This window comes from Symphalangus syndactylus, chromosome 2 (genome assembly GCF_028878055.3).
Source record: "Symphalangus syndactylus isolate Jambi chromosome 2, NHGRI_mSymSyn1-v2.1_pri, whole genome shotgun sequence".
Classification (NCBI taxonomy): Eukaryota; Metazoa; Chordata; class Mammalia; order Primates; family Hylobatidae; genus Symphalangus; species Symphalangus syndactylus.
The window spans coordinates 60,747,997-60,767,378 of NC_072424.2; the positions used below are offsets into that span (position 1 = coordinate 60,747,997).

Sequence of the window (19,382 nt, forward strand, 5' to 3'; positions counted from 1 at the left end):
CAAACTCTTGACATCAGTATCTCATTTGGCTAATCTCTGACTCATTTAAAAGCTTTCCTTAGCACATTTTCATTTTCATGTAAATTATTTTCATGTAAATACTTTTTGAAACTCTGTGTGATGCTCTAATTGGAGATTTCATTCCAAGTCACAGATACCCTTTTATAAAGTATTAAAACATTTTTAACACTTGCCCTGTAAACAGATTAAATATGATGATACTGCTTTTAAAAGTTATCTTTGAAAGACAGTTCACATAGCCAGTCATGAGGTCATAGATCCAGAAATAGTTATACTTGTGTTCAATTTCTTTGTCTCTTTTCCTTTTTCACCAGTGTTATTAGATGATCTATAAGTTTCTCAAGTTAGCATGCATTGATGGAAGTCTAGACAAAGGTATTTTTCACAAACAGTAATTTTTCATTTAAAATTAAGTAACTGATAAAGATCCTTGTAAGATAATACTTAAAAGACATAAATTTAAGGCATCTATTTACAAATAGATAATTGGTGGGGAGAAGAGTGGTGAATCAACTTAAAAGTGGACAGATACATTTTATAAACTACTAGCTGATTTTTTTTCTCTGAAACGTAGTGCTAATTACCCTCCTCATATATCTTCAATATCCTTCCCCACTGTCAGTTAAAATAACTAAAGTCCAATCCCTCAGTTATAACTAGAGTCCCCACATTCAGACTCGCCCTGACTTTGGCACGTGAGATCACGTGGACCCCTTGCATGCCTGCCTTTTGAGTGGCTTCTGAGAGTGAAAGGAAGTACCATTAATTATTGGACAAAAACAGTGTTATAACCCTGGACTTCCCAAAGCAAACAGGCAGGTGAGATTACATTCTTGATGTTCTTTCTTCTTGACTTGCTCCTTGCTCCCTGCTCATTTTTAAATCCCAGACATTCTTCAAAGCCTAGCTGAGCCAATACCTCTTCTATCATACTTTGTATGTTAGAAAAGTAGACATTAAATATGTTAAAAAGTAAAGCAAAAATAGTCACTTCCAGGAAAAAGTCTTGTTTTTCTAATATTTTGATATATTAGCAATTTTGTCACTTGACAATTGAACACTTCTTACCATTCAACTCTTCTCAATTAATTGTACCTTTTGTGATACACTTAGCTACATGTGCAAAATTCAGGATCAAGGTCCCCATCTCCCCTAATAAGCAACATATAGATACCCTATATATTATACATAATATAGTGCTTTGTAGACCATGATAAAGGATTCAAAAGCAGGAAAAATGAACTCTTTATTGTGGCCTTACAAAGCCCGATATTAGTTGTCTACATCTTCTACTTCAAACCTTATTTGCTTCCATTTTCTATTTTATTCTCTATGCTCAGGCCACACGGGCTTTCTTTCTATTCCTCAGACATGCCCATTTTTTTCCTGCCTCCCTTAGAATATTTTCCCTTCTCCTCTGTGCCTGCAATACCGCTTCACACACTCACTCCTGGGGTCTTTGAAGGTGAGCACCTTCTCATTACTCACCACGAAGACCCCACACGCACCCTGTCCAAATAATACACCATTTTACCACGATCTTCCCACTCCTTTTGTTTATTTTATTGCAGTTACAATAAATATTTTGCATCCTTACTCAGTAAACTTTGCTGAATGAGTACATAAGCCCATGAATAAACTTCCCATAACTTTTCTTCTGACCTTTATCTCATAGCAGAATTTATTGTATGTAGTTGCCTTATCTCTCTGTGTAAACAATGAGCTCTCTCAGGTCAGAGACCACCCCCAAAAACTCATAACACAGAGTCTTCACAAGAAGGTGCATTTTAAATATTTATTACATTAATACATTAACATTATGTTAGTGACTGTTTAGAGCAAAACCATCAAGGCCATCTTTCCAGATCCTTATTTTTCAGGCAGATGTAGGCGGTCTCAAAAGGGGAATGGTAGAGGATTCTTAAGAAAATGATTAGTTTCTTCTTACCAGTCTGACTCTGGAATAAAAGTAATCTGCTGTCAATTCATGCTGGTCTTGAAAGACATTCTTTTAGAGGTGAGTTCCATCCCAATGCCTATTCTGGTCAAAGGGAGTCTTTGAATCTGTAAGACTGAAGTAACCATATCCTTGGATTACTCCTCCTTGCAGAAATCCTCCCTGAGAATTAAGGTTTTATTAGAATTCCTGAGACCATTGAGATTAGGAAAATTGTAATTTACTTGGCACCTTACGTTTAGCTCACTAAGGGGAGTTTCTTGTGTACCAATAACAGCTGCATTCCTGCCAGTCAGTTCCTTGAGCAGCAGGCAGCAAGGTAAACAGCAAAATACCCTGTAGATCAGGATCCAGCCTCAGGCTTGACTTTACTTTCTATTTTGTTATATGAGGTAAAATATGATTATCACGTGTGAATTTGTCAGTTATCATTGAGCTGAACATTTGAGTCAATCCATTTCCTAAAGCTTAGTCTGGTATAGTCAAAAAAATCTTTTGTTTCCTTAAGAGTCAAAATGCAGATAGCATTAACCTATTACAAGGTTTAAATAACTTCGTAGGTGAGAAAATCCCTAGTGGTGTTGTAGGACATTGTGGATAGCCAATATACGTTCATTTTTCTTTTCAGAGCTATAGCAATGTTAGCACCAGGAGCAAGCAGCTAAATATATAAGCTCACATCAAAAAAAAACATATATATGATTTTGTGGGGCTGAAGGAGTAGAGGGCAGTTGTAGCCCTCCTGTCTGTGATCTTAGTTCTCCAGATATGTTCATTACTGCTGAGTGCCATAGCTGTAGGCATGCTGGCTTTTGAGGCTAGCAGTGGTGGGGAGGGGGATAGGCTGAGAAGAGATTGGATTAAAATTTTGCAGACTCTATTAATATTTTTGTATCTCTTCTATAATTATCAGTTCTATAGGACAAATACTTCTTATTTTAAGCTATTATTTTTCTTTATGTAGCATCGCAATATGCTTGCTGCCCTGGAGTAAAGAAAGAGCGAGTCTATACTCTATCTCTTACAGGTTCGCAGGCATCTCTGGTGCTAGGATTGTACTTTCCAGTATTGGTAGAGCATTCATTAAGTTTACAAAAATAAAGGATAGAAAGGGAAAAAGGTCATTTCATAAGACATTGCAATATTTAAGAGGTCAAATTTCTGTGTCCTTCATTCCCCCTGGAAAATACTTGTTTCCCAGGTAACAAAAAGCTCTTTCTTTGATTAAAATGATGAATACAAATGTGTATAGAGATTATACATGTTATTAACATGTATATGATTTTAAAAGCCTCAGTTAACTGTACTGTTCCCACTCTGGTTACACATATAAGCACACATGCACACACACACACACACACGTCAGACCCCTACAGAAAAACATACTCCATGTTTAAAAGGGCCCATGGAACCAAATATTCTGAGGCAGGATACAATTGATATTAGTAACATAATACCAAATATTTAAGAATATCATTTAGAAGATACGACACGGAAGATACTATGGAGCAGTCACTTCTGCATTGCTGAGTCTGTGGAGTCTAGCTAAATATATTCCATCTGAACCTTGCAAGAAGAAGAAATGTGCATAGAGGTTTAAAAGAGGATGGTAATTTCAAAGAAAGGTATTTTCTTATGATTGAAAAATGGTGTTCACAAAGGGGATGGCAGAAGATGCAACAGGTAAGCTAAACCAGTGACAAATTTAAGAAGTCTGAAATGCCAGGATAAAATTGTTGAAATTTAGATAAACAAGATGTTAGCCAAGACTTGTAAGCAGGAACTAATATGTTCAAGTTTGATTTTCAAAAGCTAAAAGTAGCAGCAGTATATATTTTCTGCCCCTGGCATTTATTAACTTTGAGTACATGCTGTAAATTTGGATGCCCTTTCGCACTGATACCAGCTATATTCTAGTAAGTAGTTAGCCACTTTATAGTTCCTAATGGTGCTTACTTCTCAGTCCGTTTGCCTGATAAACAGCATAACGCATCTGTCCAAAGTAAAACATTCCATATGACATTTTCTAGGGCCATATTGATCAGTCTGCAACCATTGCCTTCCCAGTGGGCAGCATCTGTACAATTCTGCAAGACCTTCTTCAGCAGCCTCTGTTGTCTTTCATTATGTTGTTCCTGTTTAACCCTCTCTCTGGCTTAGTCACTCCATTCAGAGCCCTGGGTCAGAGCTGTCTTGGCATCCTGCTGCTGGCTCCTCCACAAACAAGATGTCCTCCCGGAAACTGATATTCCACCTCGAAAATTTATTTCAAAAAGAGGCATTTGGCTTATTGCTCCCTGCCAGCTGGGACTCACTTGTGTTTGCTTTTCCATTATTGCTTGGCAGTGACGACTCACCCTTTCAACATCATAAGGCTCAGAAGTGATTTGATTCTGGCAATATCTACTGGGGGAAGATTACTTTATTGAGATCCTCTTGCCCAGCTCACTAGCTGTCTTCATTTCTTACTTGGTTTAGTAGGTTTCTTTTCAACCCACCTTTCTTCCTGGGCCCTATTCCAAACTCAAAGCATGCCTGTCTCAGACTTCATTAAGCCTTTTCTTCATGAGGATGCCTCTTCCTGAAATAGAAAACAGGACCCAACTACCCTAAGACTCAGCATGCTACATAAAGTGATTTCAAAATACTATCTACAAAGATGTTCTTGACAAACAGCTTTTGATTTGCTTATTACTTTATTTAGCATATACTCAGAGCGTTTTAATTTCTCACTAATTTTAGGCTATTGAGACTTCTTAGAAATAGGCTTTTTCTGTTTGCATTATTGAAAATTTTTTAATGGACATAATTCCAGGTGGCCTAAACATTGTATTTCCTGGAAGAATATCATATTTTATAGTGGAAAAATCAAAATGATGACATATCGCCTTATTATACTATAATCACCCATGGCCCTGGGAAATCAGGAGTCATGTAGTTCTCAATGCTAAAAAAGGGTTATCAGGCTGGGAGCAGTGGCTCATGCCTGTAATCCCAGCATTTTGGGAGGCCAAGGTGGATGGATCACGAGGTCAGGAGATTGAGACCATCCTGGCCAACATGGTGAAACCCTGTCTCTACTAAAATACAAAAAATTAACTGGGCATGGTGGTGCATGCCTGTAGTCCCAGCTACCTAGGAGGTTGAGGCAGGAGAATCACTTGAACCCAGGAGGCAGAGATTGCAGTGAGCCGAGATCGCACCACTGCACTCCAGCTTGGTGACAGGGTGACAGAGCAAGTCTCAAAAAAAAAAAAAAAAAAAAAGTTATCAAATGCTAGGTACTGTTTCTGAAGTACAAAATAAAATTATGTGTGTGAAGTACTCAGCAGAGAGCTTGATGTTCAGAAGATGTTATTCTTCTTATTTCTAAATTCAAATTTTCATAGATGAGAAGTTCAATGCCAGTTGAATTTTTTCTTTGTAGTTCTACTTCTAGAAGCTTGTATGAGCTCTTGTTTGTTTTTGTTTTACTTCACGTTCAGAGATTTTAATGTGATATACCCTGTGAGTCTTTCCAATTAAGTGTGGAATTAAATAAGCCATTGTAATCAGCACATTCATTATTCATTTTTGTTCTTTCTTATGTTTTCTCTTTGTAGAATTTCTATAAGTAGATTTTTAAAAAATTATTATTGCCATATTAACTTTCCTGGGTCTACCCTCCACTTCCCTAATGTTTCCTTCATCATCTTTATTAATTCATGGCTTTATTTTGTATTTAAACTTTCTGGACAAAAATTCTGATTTCAGCTATCTTCATTTAATCTACTGAATTACCTTGGATTGAATTCCCCCAGCAGAGGGACTGTAGCAAAATTTACTTATGTGAGGTTTGTTTGGAAGGTCTCTGGTGGTCCAGGTGGAGGCATGAGGAAGTAAAATAAGAAAATGAATGAAACCCAGAGAGGGTGCATTCTCAAGCAAGTTAAAACTGTGGGCAACTGGTGCTTATTCCACTACAGAACTCTGAGAAAGAACATACAAGTTAGCACATGCAAGGGTTGAACAACCTTGCCTATTTATACACCAATTCCTCCCCAACCCCTCCCCAGTCACTAGTTGAGACTTGGAAAGCAGATTTCTTCCCTGTTCTATGCTAGGGTGGAGCTATCCAGAGGCCAGAGCAAGCCCTCAGGCAAAAACATAAATCAATGCTGATTGCATGGAGATAGTAAGGCAGGGGGATATGAGCAGAGTATCAACAGCATGTGTTACCATTCGTTTCAATGGGTGATGAGGAAATACAATTAAAAACAAAAATCTTCTCCCAGCCCAGAAAAACTTTCCTCTTTCTAGAGAAAGTGAACGCTTTTATTAGTGAATGAGCATTAAACCTGAATGTGATGCACATCACAGGCAGTCTACTAAGAGATTGCAAAGACAGAAAGAAATCTCACACTTTTATATAGCCAAGCAGATACAACCCATTACATACGTGTTTTCAAGGAAAACAATAAGTAGGCCCAAGTAAGAGAATGTGACAGCACCATTTGTCAAACATAATTCACCCTAACCTTACCTGGCAATTGGGGTGAGCATCTGAATTAGCTAATTGGCTTTATCCAAAGGAAAAACAAACAAACTTCTTGTATCTTTATGACAGGAAGTAGTTTTGCGACTTGGAACAAGACATCCACAAAGTTAGGCTCCTATCCTTTGACAAAAACTGGGAGACAGGGATGCTATCTCCAATGATGTTTACATTTACATTTTAAAGAGATGGTTTCCTGAGCCCTTGGGAAAGACATTACTAGGTCATAAACCTGACAAAAGGCCTATCTAGTCTCCAAAAGGATTTATATATATTTCAAAGGGAGGAGAAAGCACTTATAATTACAAGTTTTCTAACATAAATGCTCTGAGAAAAAGGAGAGTGGGGAAATCTATTTTCAACAGACAGAATCTAGCCTCTGATTTTTAATTTGTATTTGTCCGTACATGGTAAATCATGTCTTTTAACACCATAAATTTTGTGTCTGAATTTCGTCTCCTCAACTTCTTTTAAAAATGCTTTTATTCAAGCGTTCATCTTTTTCTTTCAGCAGTTCAATTGACGTGTGTTCAAATGGCATGTGTTCAAATGTTCTTTCTGATTTTCCTCTTTATGACTGTCAGTATTGGTTGCTGTTTTTATTTGTTAGTGTAGATATAGTTGCTGAAATACATTATTGTTGGAATCTTTCAAATAATGGAAACCAAAGTGATTCTCACCCTTGTGGGCCTGTGATGCCCTGATACCTTTGCTCTTCGGTTTTCCTGATTCTTCCCAGTCTCAAAGGCAAAGTGTACTCAACCCGTTTCTTGGTTTCTTCTCAGCTTTTGAGGTCAGGGAGAACTAGTACACTTATATGCACTTCCTCTGCGAGTCCAGAGATCTCTGAGTGCCAGTTTCTTCCCAGCACCTACTCCCCACTTTCTATGTCTTGTCATTAGATTCCAACGCTGTTTTCCAAGTACCTCTGTAGTCTTAGACCAGTTTCTTCTACTGAACCCTAAAAGCCCGTTGGTATCCAATTGGAATTGAGAAAGAAAAGATAAGAGAAGCTCATTGAGATAAGTGTACTCCCATATTGCCCTGTTCCATGAAACAAGTATTTGTGAGTACACTAATTAATAGGCAACTGAAATGTAAGAAAACAAGTCTCTCATATGTTAATTCAGTGTGAAGACTTACAAACTTTTCTGTAGATTCCATTTGGTCAAGATTAATTGCCTTCTTTTCCTTGATTAAACAGCTGTTCTTACTGTATCAAGACACTCTTTCACTGTTTGGACAACACCCTTTTATTATTTGAGGAATTAACCATCCTTGATATAGCCTAGAGTGTATGATTTAAGGTTCCTATTCTCTAGTAAACCCACTGACTACAAACTCAAGATAAGTAAACTTGTGTTTGGCACTAATCACTTGTGTTTGGCACTAAGCACTTCTCTGTGTTCAGAATCGTGGGCTACTTTTTAAAATATCACCCTTGGTTCTATTGATGCTTCTAGTACTTTCTGTGCCCTTCATGAATCTAGTGAGTATTGTATGGATGTGCAATTGTGAAAAGATTTCCCTTCTCACAGATGACCATTTGGAGTATGGATGGCCTGATCCTGGAAGAATTCTTGCCACAGTTAATTCAAAGAGAGCAGGCATTTGGAAGTGAAGTGACAAGAGTTTGAGGTGCTCTTCAGAATCTAGCTATTGCTTCTCTATCATGCACTTATATGCATCCATTTGTACAAAAACCCTTTGTGTGTGTAAATTTGGGGCAACTAATTTGTTCTGGCATGAAAGAATTTCCACATATGCCCATTTAAAAATGTCTTTAAATTGGGGATTCAGAACAATCCCATTCAGGCTAAGGTATAAATAATGTGTTTATTTGAATTTCTTGATGGTAAAAGCTGTGCAGACAATAGACTTATTTATTTCTGAAGAAGATTTATGTTAAAAGAACGTTCCCTGGGGCATCAAGAAGAAAAAGCCTGCAAAAAGCACTTTAGTAAATTATAACTCTGAGGTAAAATATGACAATAATAATTGCTAACGCAAAAATAAAAGTATAAAACTTGCATATACAGTATATCATGTGTTTTCAACTTTTTTATTATTTGGTTTATTCCTGTCATTGGAAGAGCTACTCCTGTGAAATTAATTGGGATTTTAGAAGTTTAACTCTTTTGGTTCATATATAATTTAGCATATTGTATTAAAACTAAGATATTTCCTATAATACTGTTTAGTAAGAGTAATATTGGATTTGGTCTTGTGTTACTACTGTTATAATTACGCACATTTTATAGGTGAGGAATTGAAGGCCGAAATAGTGGAGTCACTTGCCCAAGTTTACACAGTATTAAGTGTAAAAGCTGGAATTTTTAATTCTGGCCATCATGAACTAGAAACTGTACTGTTAATCGCCATGATATGTGGTCCATGTTATGTGATCCATGTAGCATATTGTAGATAATAACCTTACAGTTTATTTGAAAGGTACACATTCAAGAAAGTACACATGATTCTGTGAACTAAATGTTTGTGTCCTTCAAAATTCCTATGTTGAATCTTTGATCCCTGATGTGATGGTATTTGGAAGTGGGGCCTTTGGGGGTAAATAAGTTTAGATGAGATCATAAGGGTAGAGTCCCCCATGGTGGGATTAGTACCCTTTTAAGAAGAGGTGCCAGAGCCCTCTCTCTTCTGCCATGTGTGGGAGGATACAAAAATAAGGTGACCGTTCTGCAAGCCAGGAAAAGAGCCCTCACCAGGAACGGAATCTGCCGGCATGTTGATTTTGATTTCCCAGCCTTCAGAACTATGAAAAATAAATGTCTGTTGATTAAGCCACTCAGTTTATGGTATTTTGCAATAGCAACCTGACCAGACTAAGAAATACAGTGATGTTTATTTTTTCTTATCTTTCTAAAACACTTGAGCTTTTTGGTTTAGAATAATTTTCAAGTATATATTTCCTTAAAGTTATACATTTAAATTAACTTAATAACTAAACCAATATCAAATGGATACACTCTTCCTTATACCAAAGCAACATTTAATTTTATTTAAATTTAATTTGGAAACTTTTGTAATTATATTATTTCAAGTGAATTTAATGTACAGAATAAACATTCATTAACATAAAAGTGTGGCTTTGGCATAGGGCAGACCATTTTCAAACCCCTTACTAACTGAATAACTACAACCAAGTTACTTAGCTTCTCTGAGAGAAAAACTTCAACCTTATTTGAGTGTTTATAGTATGCCAGGCACTGTACTTGCAATTATGTATGTTACCTCATTTCATCTTTTCATGAGAGGTCCGCAGTCTCCGTTTTACAGATTAAGAAGCTAAAGCTTAAAAATTAAACAACTTTCTTCAAACATCACAGATAATAAATATCAGAGCTATTAATTCAAATCTAGATTTGTCTGACTCCAAAATTCATTTTTTTTTTAAACCACTATACTCTAGTGCGTCCAAAATCCACCCAATGTTTCTATGGTTCTATAAACATTAAATTACATATGTACATAAAATACGCAGGAAAGTCTTTATTGTAGATGCTTAAATAATAACATAAAAGCGGTCATTTATTTTTAATTTTGCTGGTCATGTATCACAGAAGACACTGTATTTGGATCGTAGTATTTTCTAATACTGAAGTTCTAAGTATCAGGATGCCCGTGAAGGGAAGTCACGTGCTAAGTCATAAACTACTGAAGCTGTGAGAAACCTGAGAAATCATCATGTCTAATGTTGCCTATTGTTTTTGGTTTATTGGGCTTGCAGAACATTATCGTCTCACCTGAAATTTTTACATATAACGAGGTCCAACTTGAGCTGATGTCATTGAATGCATAGGAAAGGATCATCATTTTGATCCAAGGTGGTCCTGAAGTGCCTTCTGGAACCCCCGTGACTCCCTATAACAACATTTGAAAATTTCCCCTTGGGTTACCTCCTCTTCTTTTGCACACGAAGTAACTGGGAGCCACAAGAGCAAACTACTTGCTGCAGTTTCCCGCAGTTAGTAGTTCTAAGGCAGCTTTTAATTTCTGGTCAAGGCTTTTGCTGGACCCTGGGCTATATATGAATCTCTACAGAAAAAGTTGATATTTGAAATATTGAAATTTGAGTTTTGAAGTATTTGTTTTAATACACAGAGAGAAGTAAATATATATATATCAGTCTTTAAAATCATGGCAGTTGAGGCTAACCCATATTACTAAAAAGTTTCCAGTCTTTGGGACCTTTCTCTTTGAACTGTAAAGATTCATAAGGTTGATTTCAGGGTAAAAAGGAGTAAGCATTATATTTATACAGCTGTCGATTCTCCTAAAGTTGAAATATCCTAATTAGAACCTATGCAACTGTCCATACCATTATCCAGTAAGGTAACAAGCCATAGGAGGGTCTAGGTGGGAGAGGCTATTGTCAAAAAGGTTACTTATCCTGATTTGTTTATGAGCACCACAGTAGTCTTTTGGATTACAACTTTCTATTGTTTGTTTATTTGCACAGCCTGTGTTTGTGCTTAAAATCGCAGAAAAAATATGTAATGTGGTGCATACTTTAATTGCGTAGTTTTTTTATCTTAAAATGAATTATAACTGAATATGCTTATTTAATGTTGGCAGAAACACTTCCTATTCTAACTTGGGTCCAGCTGGAGGCTCGCAAGTTAACAGACAATAGATTAACAGAGGAAAAGACAAAATTTACTTACACAGGCGTGTGGCAATTGCTCAGTACTGAGTAGTTCACTGAATAGCCAGAGATAAAGTTTATATACCAAACTTTAGGGAAGGGAAGTTTTCAGGTTTTAATGAATGGGCGGTTCTGATAAGCCTTGTTTACACAATATTTTGGAATGTCCTAGTGCCTAAGGCCAGAGCCTCCCTGACTGGAGACCACTCTGGAGTCAGGGGTTGTGGTAGCTGACTTTGGTAAATCTCTGTTTTAGTAAGATTAAGGATGTTCAGAACGTATTTTTTTTCTGCTTCTTTAGCTCAACTGTTTTCACTTTAAAATAACATTTGTATGAACCCTGGGGCTCCAAATGGGTCTCCACATTTTTCCCATCTGAAACTTCCCTAGAAATTTCACAAAAAAACTAGGTTGATTGCTCTGGGGAGAAATTTCAGGTTAAAAATTATAAAATACGATATCTGTAAAAGGGAAACAGAAAAGATTAATGATTGAAGCACAGGATAAATAGAGTTTTTAACTTCATAGTATAGCCCACTGAGAAGAGTTCTTGATGCTGGGCTCTAAGTGTCTTAAGTGAGAATGGAAGTGCTATGGCTGTAGTCATGGTTATTTTCTGGCGCACAGCATGGAAGGTGCAAGTGTTCTGGTGAAATTTTTGAGTGGCCCAAACTGTTTCAGCAATAAATCTTTTGGTGTTTATGTGAAGTCAGAAAGCTTTTGTTACAGGACTTTGGGAAAGTGGCAGTTTTAGTTCTCAGTGATTCCAAGTAAGGAGGGTGGTAGAAAAAGTGGAACTGTTAATTGATGACAACATTAAGAAGATGGTAGGACCCAGTTTACAAAGAGATGCAAGTAGCTAAAAAACAATAAAGATTAGAATCTATAACCCGTAAGAGTGGTTTATAGTTTTCCATTTAAACATAAACCTTGTCTTTACAGTACACCTCATTTTTAATCAATGATAATCAAAGGCAAATTATTCTTGTTTGCAAAACAAGTCCTGATTACATTTGATTTGGCTTGATTATACCTAAGTGAAGCAATAATAACTGACCACATGGATCTTTTTAAGTTTCCTCTGCTAGAGTTTTTTATTAACATAAGGAATCTCAGATTGGACTTTTAAAAGCCTTCTCAATGCTATGAAACCAAGCCAAGAACCAACCACCCTACTTCACCTGAAGTACCTATAAATTTTGGTGAATTCCTCTCTTCTCGAGGTCCCCAGACTATCCCAAGTATCCTAAGCCCACCCAGAAGTGACCTTTGTTACTTATATTAAAGGCTAGAAACAATGTAATCTAGGTATCAGGCCAGTTTTCCCAAGAGGCCTTTGTAAGCAGCGGCTCCATAAAGTCAGTCTTAGTTATGGCCATGTGTGGTAGCTCACTTGTAACCCCAGCACTCTGGGAGGCCAGAGTTAGGGGATCACTTGAGCCCAGGAGTTAGAGACCAGACTGGGCAACATAGTGAGACTTAGTCACTATAAAAAACAAAAAAAAAAAAAAAGAAAGAAAAAAAAGAAAAAACGTTATTTACTCAAAACTGCCTGATCACATCTGATTTGATGCACATAATTCTCAAATATGACATTCCAGTCCAAACTATGGTTATACAATCAGTTTCCGATTACTTTTTTGAGAACAGATTCCCATTCCTTTGGACTTATGCAACTGTATTGCCATGAAAATAAGAATGTTCAATAAGAGTTTCCCAATTCTGAAGGAATTAGACAAAGAGAAAAAGATAAATATTTCATTTCTGTTTATAAAAGTATCATCAATTCAAATGGTATGAATTATAAATAGCTTGAGAAAAGAGAAAAGAGTTCCTTAAATTCAGAAAACAGGACATTAAAGAACCACTACTGTTTCAAACAAAGGCCATAATAAATTACAATCACCCTTTCTTAGTCTACTGACGCCCATATAATTACTGCTTGTTCTGGTTAATTTTATGAGGGGTCTTATGAACTCCTCAGTGTCTCTCCTATAGTTCTGAAAGTCCTTAATCAGTCTTGTGGTATGTTTCTTTTTTTTTTTTTTTTTTTTTGAGACAGAGTCCGGCTCTGTCGCCCAGGCTGGAGTGAAATGGCACCATCTCGGCTCACTGCAAGCTCCGCCTTCAGGGTTCACGCCATTCTCCTGCCTCAGCCTCCCGAGTAGCTGGGATTACAGGCATGCGCCACCACGCCCAGCTAAATTTTTGTATTTTTAGTAGAGACGGGGTTTCACTGTGTTAGCCAGGATGGTCTCGATCTCCTGACCTCGTGATCCGCCCGCCTCGGCCTCCCAAAGCACTGGGATTACAGGCGTGAGCCACCACACCCGGCCCGTTTTCTTAAAAGTATTTAAATAATGACATCAGAAGGTTGCATCCCAGAGTACCTGTTATAGTCCTTTCCATGGGTCTCAGAGGGAATCCCTTTTTGTAAAGACAAAGCATGCTATCCAGTAGCTGCTTCCAAGAGCTTTCAGGAAAGCATCAGAGTAAGATATATATATATATATATATATATATATATATATATATATATATATATTTGCAGTACTTTATTTCTTCATCACATTACCTAGGGTAAATTACATAATTCACAAGAATTTGACACTGTTGTCATCAGCCACATCTGAGTGGAGCATTTGCTTCTTAGTTTGGTATTAATAGTAACTACCTATGAATGACAAAAAGCTTAAAATGGCCATGTTAAATATATGATGTGAATTCATTACAACACAGTTGACAAAGGATTTTGGTGGTTTCTGTGGAATACAATATTTAATTTATGGAATTCAAATCATAGAATTATGACTGACTACATTATACCAGGACATATCAGGGAGATCAAGGTTATTGACCAATTCCTAGGAACTTCATAAAATTTCTGAAACAATAAAATCTACCCATACAAATATAAGGAGATTTAAGTATCTCTTCTTATTTGACAATGCTTCCCATACATTTTAACATATCAAATAAACCTAATTAGTTTAACATCTCTCTTTTTACAAAGTGAGAGAACATGAATCCTTAGAGATTTTCCAGGGGCTCTCTGAAAAATCTAAGTTGGTTTGGGGTCAAGCAGACTTCATTTAGAATTTGATTTTTGCAAATTGTCAAAAATATCAAAAGATTGAACACTGCATTAAATAGGATCACAGGTCACTGTGAAACAATACTTTAGTTATCCACTTACTTAAGTGACAATACAAGATTTCAAAAGTAAGTATAGGAGGTAACATATTTGCAGGGAGAAAAACAGCAACAACAAACAAACAAATTAAAAAAACTCAGTTTTTTTTTCTTTAAGTGAGAGGACTTGGTTCTCATAAATAATTAAAGATGTGATAAATGTTAACATAAAGCATAGGAAATTATTCTGGTAAGACACAAAATGTTTTTTAGGCAGACTACTTAACAGGTAAAGAAAAGGTTTTATAATTTCTTATTAAGGGCAGACCAGTAATCCAAGAAAACTTTGTTGTTTTAACAGAGAAAAACCAACCTCTAGTTTTGAATCAGTAATCTTTTGATATATATTTTGTCATTTGAAAGACCACCAGGATGGCTAAATAGTAGAAAGGAAAGCTTCATTGGCATTAACTTGCAAATTGAGAAGAGAAACTCTCCAGTGTGGATCGAAGGTGCTCTTTTTTTTTTATTATTATTATACTTTAGGTTTTAGGGTACATGCGCACAATGTGCACGTTTGTTACATATGTATCCATGGGCCATGTTGGTTTGCTGCACCCATTAACTCGTCATTTAGCATTAGGTATATCCCTAATGCTGTCCCTCCCCCCTCCCCCCACCCCACAACAGTCCCCGGAGTGTGATATTCCCCTTCCTGTGTCCATGAGTTCTCATTGTTCAATTCCCACCTATGAGTGAGAACATGCGGTGTTTGGTTTTTTGTCCTTGCGATAGTTTACTGAGAATGATGTTTTCCAGTTTCATCCATGTCCCTACAAAGGACATGAACTCATCATTTTTATGGCTGCATAGTATTCCATGGTGTATATGTGCCACATTTTCTTAATCCAGTCTATCGTTGTTGGACATTTGGGTTGGTTCCAAGTCTTTGCTATTGTGAATAGTGCCGCAATAAACATACGTGTGCATGTGTCTTTATAGCAGCATGATTTATCGAAGGTGCTCTTTATTTAAAGAAGGGAAGGACAGGTTAGGTCTTATGCCTCACAGGGCCTGTATTATACATATTCAGCATGTTTTGGGGGAAAAGCTATACGTATTTATGAGAAGAACAGAGGGCATGCCCAGTGGGTAAACATGTGTATAACATACATCCCATGTTCACTCTGAGGTGAGGTTTTAGCATTGAAATGACATGGAATTCAGCTCTTTATGTCAAAAGGTGAACTGTAGCACACAAAGACAGTTTGTGTGCAGCTTCTATAAGCTGGCTGAAACTGGCTTCAGTTCTGCAATAGCTAATCAGAAAGGAATATTTGTAAGGGCAGTCCTCCGTCCTGCAGAGTTGTGGTGGTTTGGGTTGTAAATCTACCTGAAAGCTCTACTGTTAGGAAGTTTAGCTAAGGTGTAGTTTTCCTTATAGTGGTAGGAATTTGGAAATCTGCCATGCCATCTGGGTCCTGAACACTGGACTCCTAAGTAACTTTTGTGTCCTTAGCCTTAGGCCCATCTTAGTTGATAAATGGGCATCAATTTTGATCCCTCAGATCACAAGTCTATTAAAACAAATGTTTATAAAGAAACCCATTCAAATGTAGCCAGCTTTGACCAGGCAACATAAGACTTATTTTCTATAAAACTTCTACAATTTTTCATATCAATGCAATAAAAGAGTTATTTCCCACTAACATTCTAAACTTTCAGGAGTTATTTCTGGTGGTGGTGGTGATGGTGTGGTGCCTCACAGGAGGATCTAGAAGGGCAAAATACCAGCACCTGCAGTAGAACAAAGGAGGAATATGTGTTCCACATTAGATTATGAACAATTTATGATATATTCTTCATAAAAATACAAAAACCAGGTAGCTACTATTCTTGACCAGGTAGCTACTATTCTTGACAACTTAAAAAAATTTTCCTGTACAATAATCTTCCTGCAAAGAGCACTATGGGTTTATAAAATTATTGGACACACTGCTTATGGAAGATGTGATTCCGAAGGGTCATCCCAAGTAGCAAATGATGATCACCACTGTATCTTCCAAGGATAGTAGGGTCAATTAACTGCTGTTTTCTTTATTTTACTGAGCTCCATAATGAGCTAGTCATGTCACTCTAGGAAATGTCACTCAACGATCATATTATTTTGCTTAATAGAGTTGAAAATTATTTGAGTTCCCTAGGAAATTCTAGGTGTAAGGAGAGGGTAACACAAAAATAACTGAATGGGAATCAACATAGGAAGTAATAGAAAGGGACAGTGTCAAGAAATCTCTGATTTAATTATTTCAGCATGTATGCCCGAACCAGCTGGCCCCAGAATGAACAAGCAGCTTGCACTTTAGCAGGACCCAAACAGAAAAGAAATCTAACGTTGCCTTTCCTCCCCAAACTGATAATTGGGCACTAAGAAAAGCTCTCAAGTTGAAAAGTCCTAGGCAGAGTTTGAAAGTATCCTTAGAGAAGTGAAGAGTGGATTTCCAGGCTGCAAGATGCTATTATCAGAAGGATTTGAGTAGGTGAAGGGTATATATACAGGAATGCAGGGATGCCTTCCCATCTCTTTCATGGATCCTTCATCTTTTAAAACAATGAGCATTTCTAATCAAGTAAACACTCACATTAACATGGGTTATACAGTTAACTTACATGACATCAACAGCAAATTTGTTCTTTTTTAAATCCAGATAAGGTCTATTCATGTCAAGTCTCTAATCTCTACATAAAACCAAGAATTACATGTTTAGTTTAATTTTTTGAAATTTAATGAAGTAACTGCTGGTTGTTTCTGTGAGGGACAAGAAAGATAAAACATAATTAATGTTATTTATGTTAACTTTTCCACCACGTTTTACATCTTGAAATTCTAAAAAATGCAAATCTGCTTGCAAAATGAACTGAGTCTGGATCCAAATTGGCTGAAGCTATTTAAGTCTTCTAACCACAGTTTCATAATCTGAAACATGGGAATATGTACAAAATGATTTTGATTAGAGATGATATGTATTAAATATTTAGTATACATTAACAAAATATATGGATCACATATTGATTTGCTGTACACCTGTACTGAATTAACCCGGTTTCGATAATGGCTTGGGCACAATACTAGGAAAAGTCTCTTCCAATAGAAATGTATTAGGTTGGTGCAAAAGCAATTGCGGTTTTTGCCATTAAAAATAATACCATTAAAAGCAATTAATGGCAATTGCTTTTGCACCAACCTAGTATTATTGGTTAACCAGAAGTCATGTAGCCCATGCAGAATCAATGCCAGCAAAATGTTAAACAACCACCGTTTAATATTCCCCTGTTGACAAAATAAATAAATAAAGGCAGCAAGTGATAGAAAAGCTGTGGGTATGAGGCTTGCTGATAATCTGGGCTGGTGAGAACATAGACTTGGAAATAAGCCTTGACTTGTATAGTTACCCTACTTTTTATCACGAACAAGTAACCTTCCTAACTTCTCAAAAAGTGGCTAGAAAGTTCTAGTTTTCTTAAAGAACACAGTGATAATCTTTCACTTACTATCTGCAAAATGCTAAACATCAAGCACAAAACAATTCTTTCCTTCCAGAATGTAGTCACGTAGACTACAGTGTTAATGGCAATTCTGTGACTTATTTTCAGGGGTTTAGCATTTTCATTTAGCTGATTAAAATCTGTTGTAGATGATAATTATGCCAGTTTTTAAAATCATTCAAACACTCAAAAATGATTTTAAAATCTTTAAATGGCTTGTAGCAGATTTTTATTTCTCAAAGGGTTTCTTTCTACTTATGGAAAAGTTGCTTAAATTATGCCCCTTTGTCATATTCTCAGTAAGTGTTAAATCAATGTAAAATGAGTGGATTTGTGTTTCTAAAAATAACCTTTCTCACAGGAAGAAGAACTAAGGAAGAGTGGGGAAGCCAAATATGCCCACTTGAGTGATGAGCTTCATGTATTAATTGAAGTGTTTGCTCCACCTGGGGAAGCTTATTCACGTATGAGTCATGCATTGGAAGAGATTAAAAAATTCCTGGTTCCTGTAAGTGTCTTTCATTTTTTACAAAGATGTTTCTGATCAGCTTCTATTTTAAAATGCGCCTTTGATCTTCACCGACTTTTTAAAAGGAAACTCATATTGCAAACCAATGATCTATCTATAGGTCTATACAAAGCTAAAATAAAATACCATACCAAAACCACTTAACACAGGACCTGGCATGTTGCCATATAGTGATGGTTTCACAGCAATGTTTGTCATGCTGGTGTCATGCCATGCATCAGTTCATAGTCATGGAGAAAAAGACATATTTATAAACAGAAATATATAATTGAAGTTGTATACTTTTTTATTGCATCTTAATCACTTGAAAGGTGGCTGGGTGCGGTGGCTCACGCTTGTAATCCCAGCACTTTGGGAGGCCGAGGCGGGCGGATCACGAGGTCAGGAGATCGAGACCATGGTGAAACCCCGTCTCTACTAAAAAGACAAAAAATTAGCCGGGCGTGGTGGCGGGCGCCTGTAGTCCCAGCTACTCGGAGAGGCTGAGGCAGGAGAATGGCGTGAACCCGGGAGGCGGAGCTTGCAGTGAGCCGAGATTGCGCCACTGCACTCCAGCCTGGGTGACAGAGCAAGACTCCGTCTCAAAAAAAAAAAAAAAAAAAAATCACTTGAAAGGTTATACTTGATTTATTGCATCTTAATCACTTGAAAGGTTATCGTTTGCAATTTAAAATTAATAGGGAAATTATTTCCTGGTATAGTGGAAAGGGAAAGAGATCAGATATGTAATAATTTGAAATAAGACAATGATATCATTTAAACATATCCAATGTATTTTCATGTGGTGGTATACCAGGTGTTGGTTCATAATAAAACATAACATAAAATAATCAATATTACTAAAGCCAGACATCTGTTAACTTTAAACAAAAATTGGAAAAATAAACTCACTCTACCATGTGAGGGCAACAGAGAATGTTTATTTAGTAGGACAACAAATTTAGGGTTGCATACTGAGTAGGATTCTCTACTGATTTTCTAAGAAATAGAGGAAGGT

At 36.7% G+C, this 19,382-nt stretch overlaps 1 protein-coding gene across 10 annotated transcripts in view; it reads left to right on the forward strand.

Moving 5' to 3' along the window:
- Positions 1-19,382, forward strand: part of KHDRBS2 (KH RNA binding domain containing, signal transduction associated 2) — a 656,853-nt gene that overhangs the window by 298,491 nt on the left and 338,980 nt on the right. For 9 of the 10 annotated variants that reach the window (XM_055257519.2, XM_055257497.2, XM_063618794.1 and 6 more), the window contains exon 4: positions 18,218-18,364. The exons of the other annotated variant lie outside the window; for it this stretch is intronic. In XM_055257519.2, coding sequence (XP_055113494.1) covers positions 18,218-18,364 — 147 coding nt within the window. The remainder of the gene's footprint in view (positions 1-18,217; positions 18,365-19,382) is intronic. 10 annotated transcript variants of the gene reach the window in all.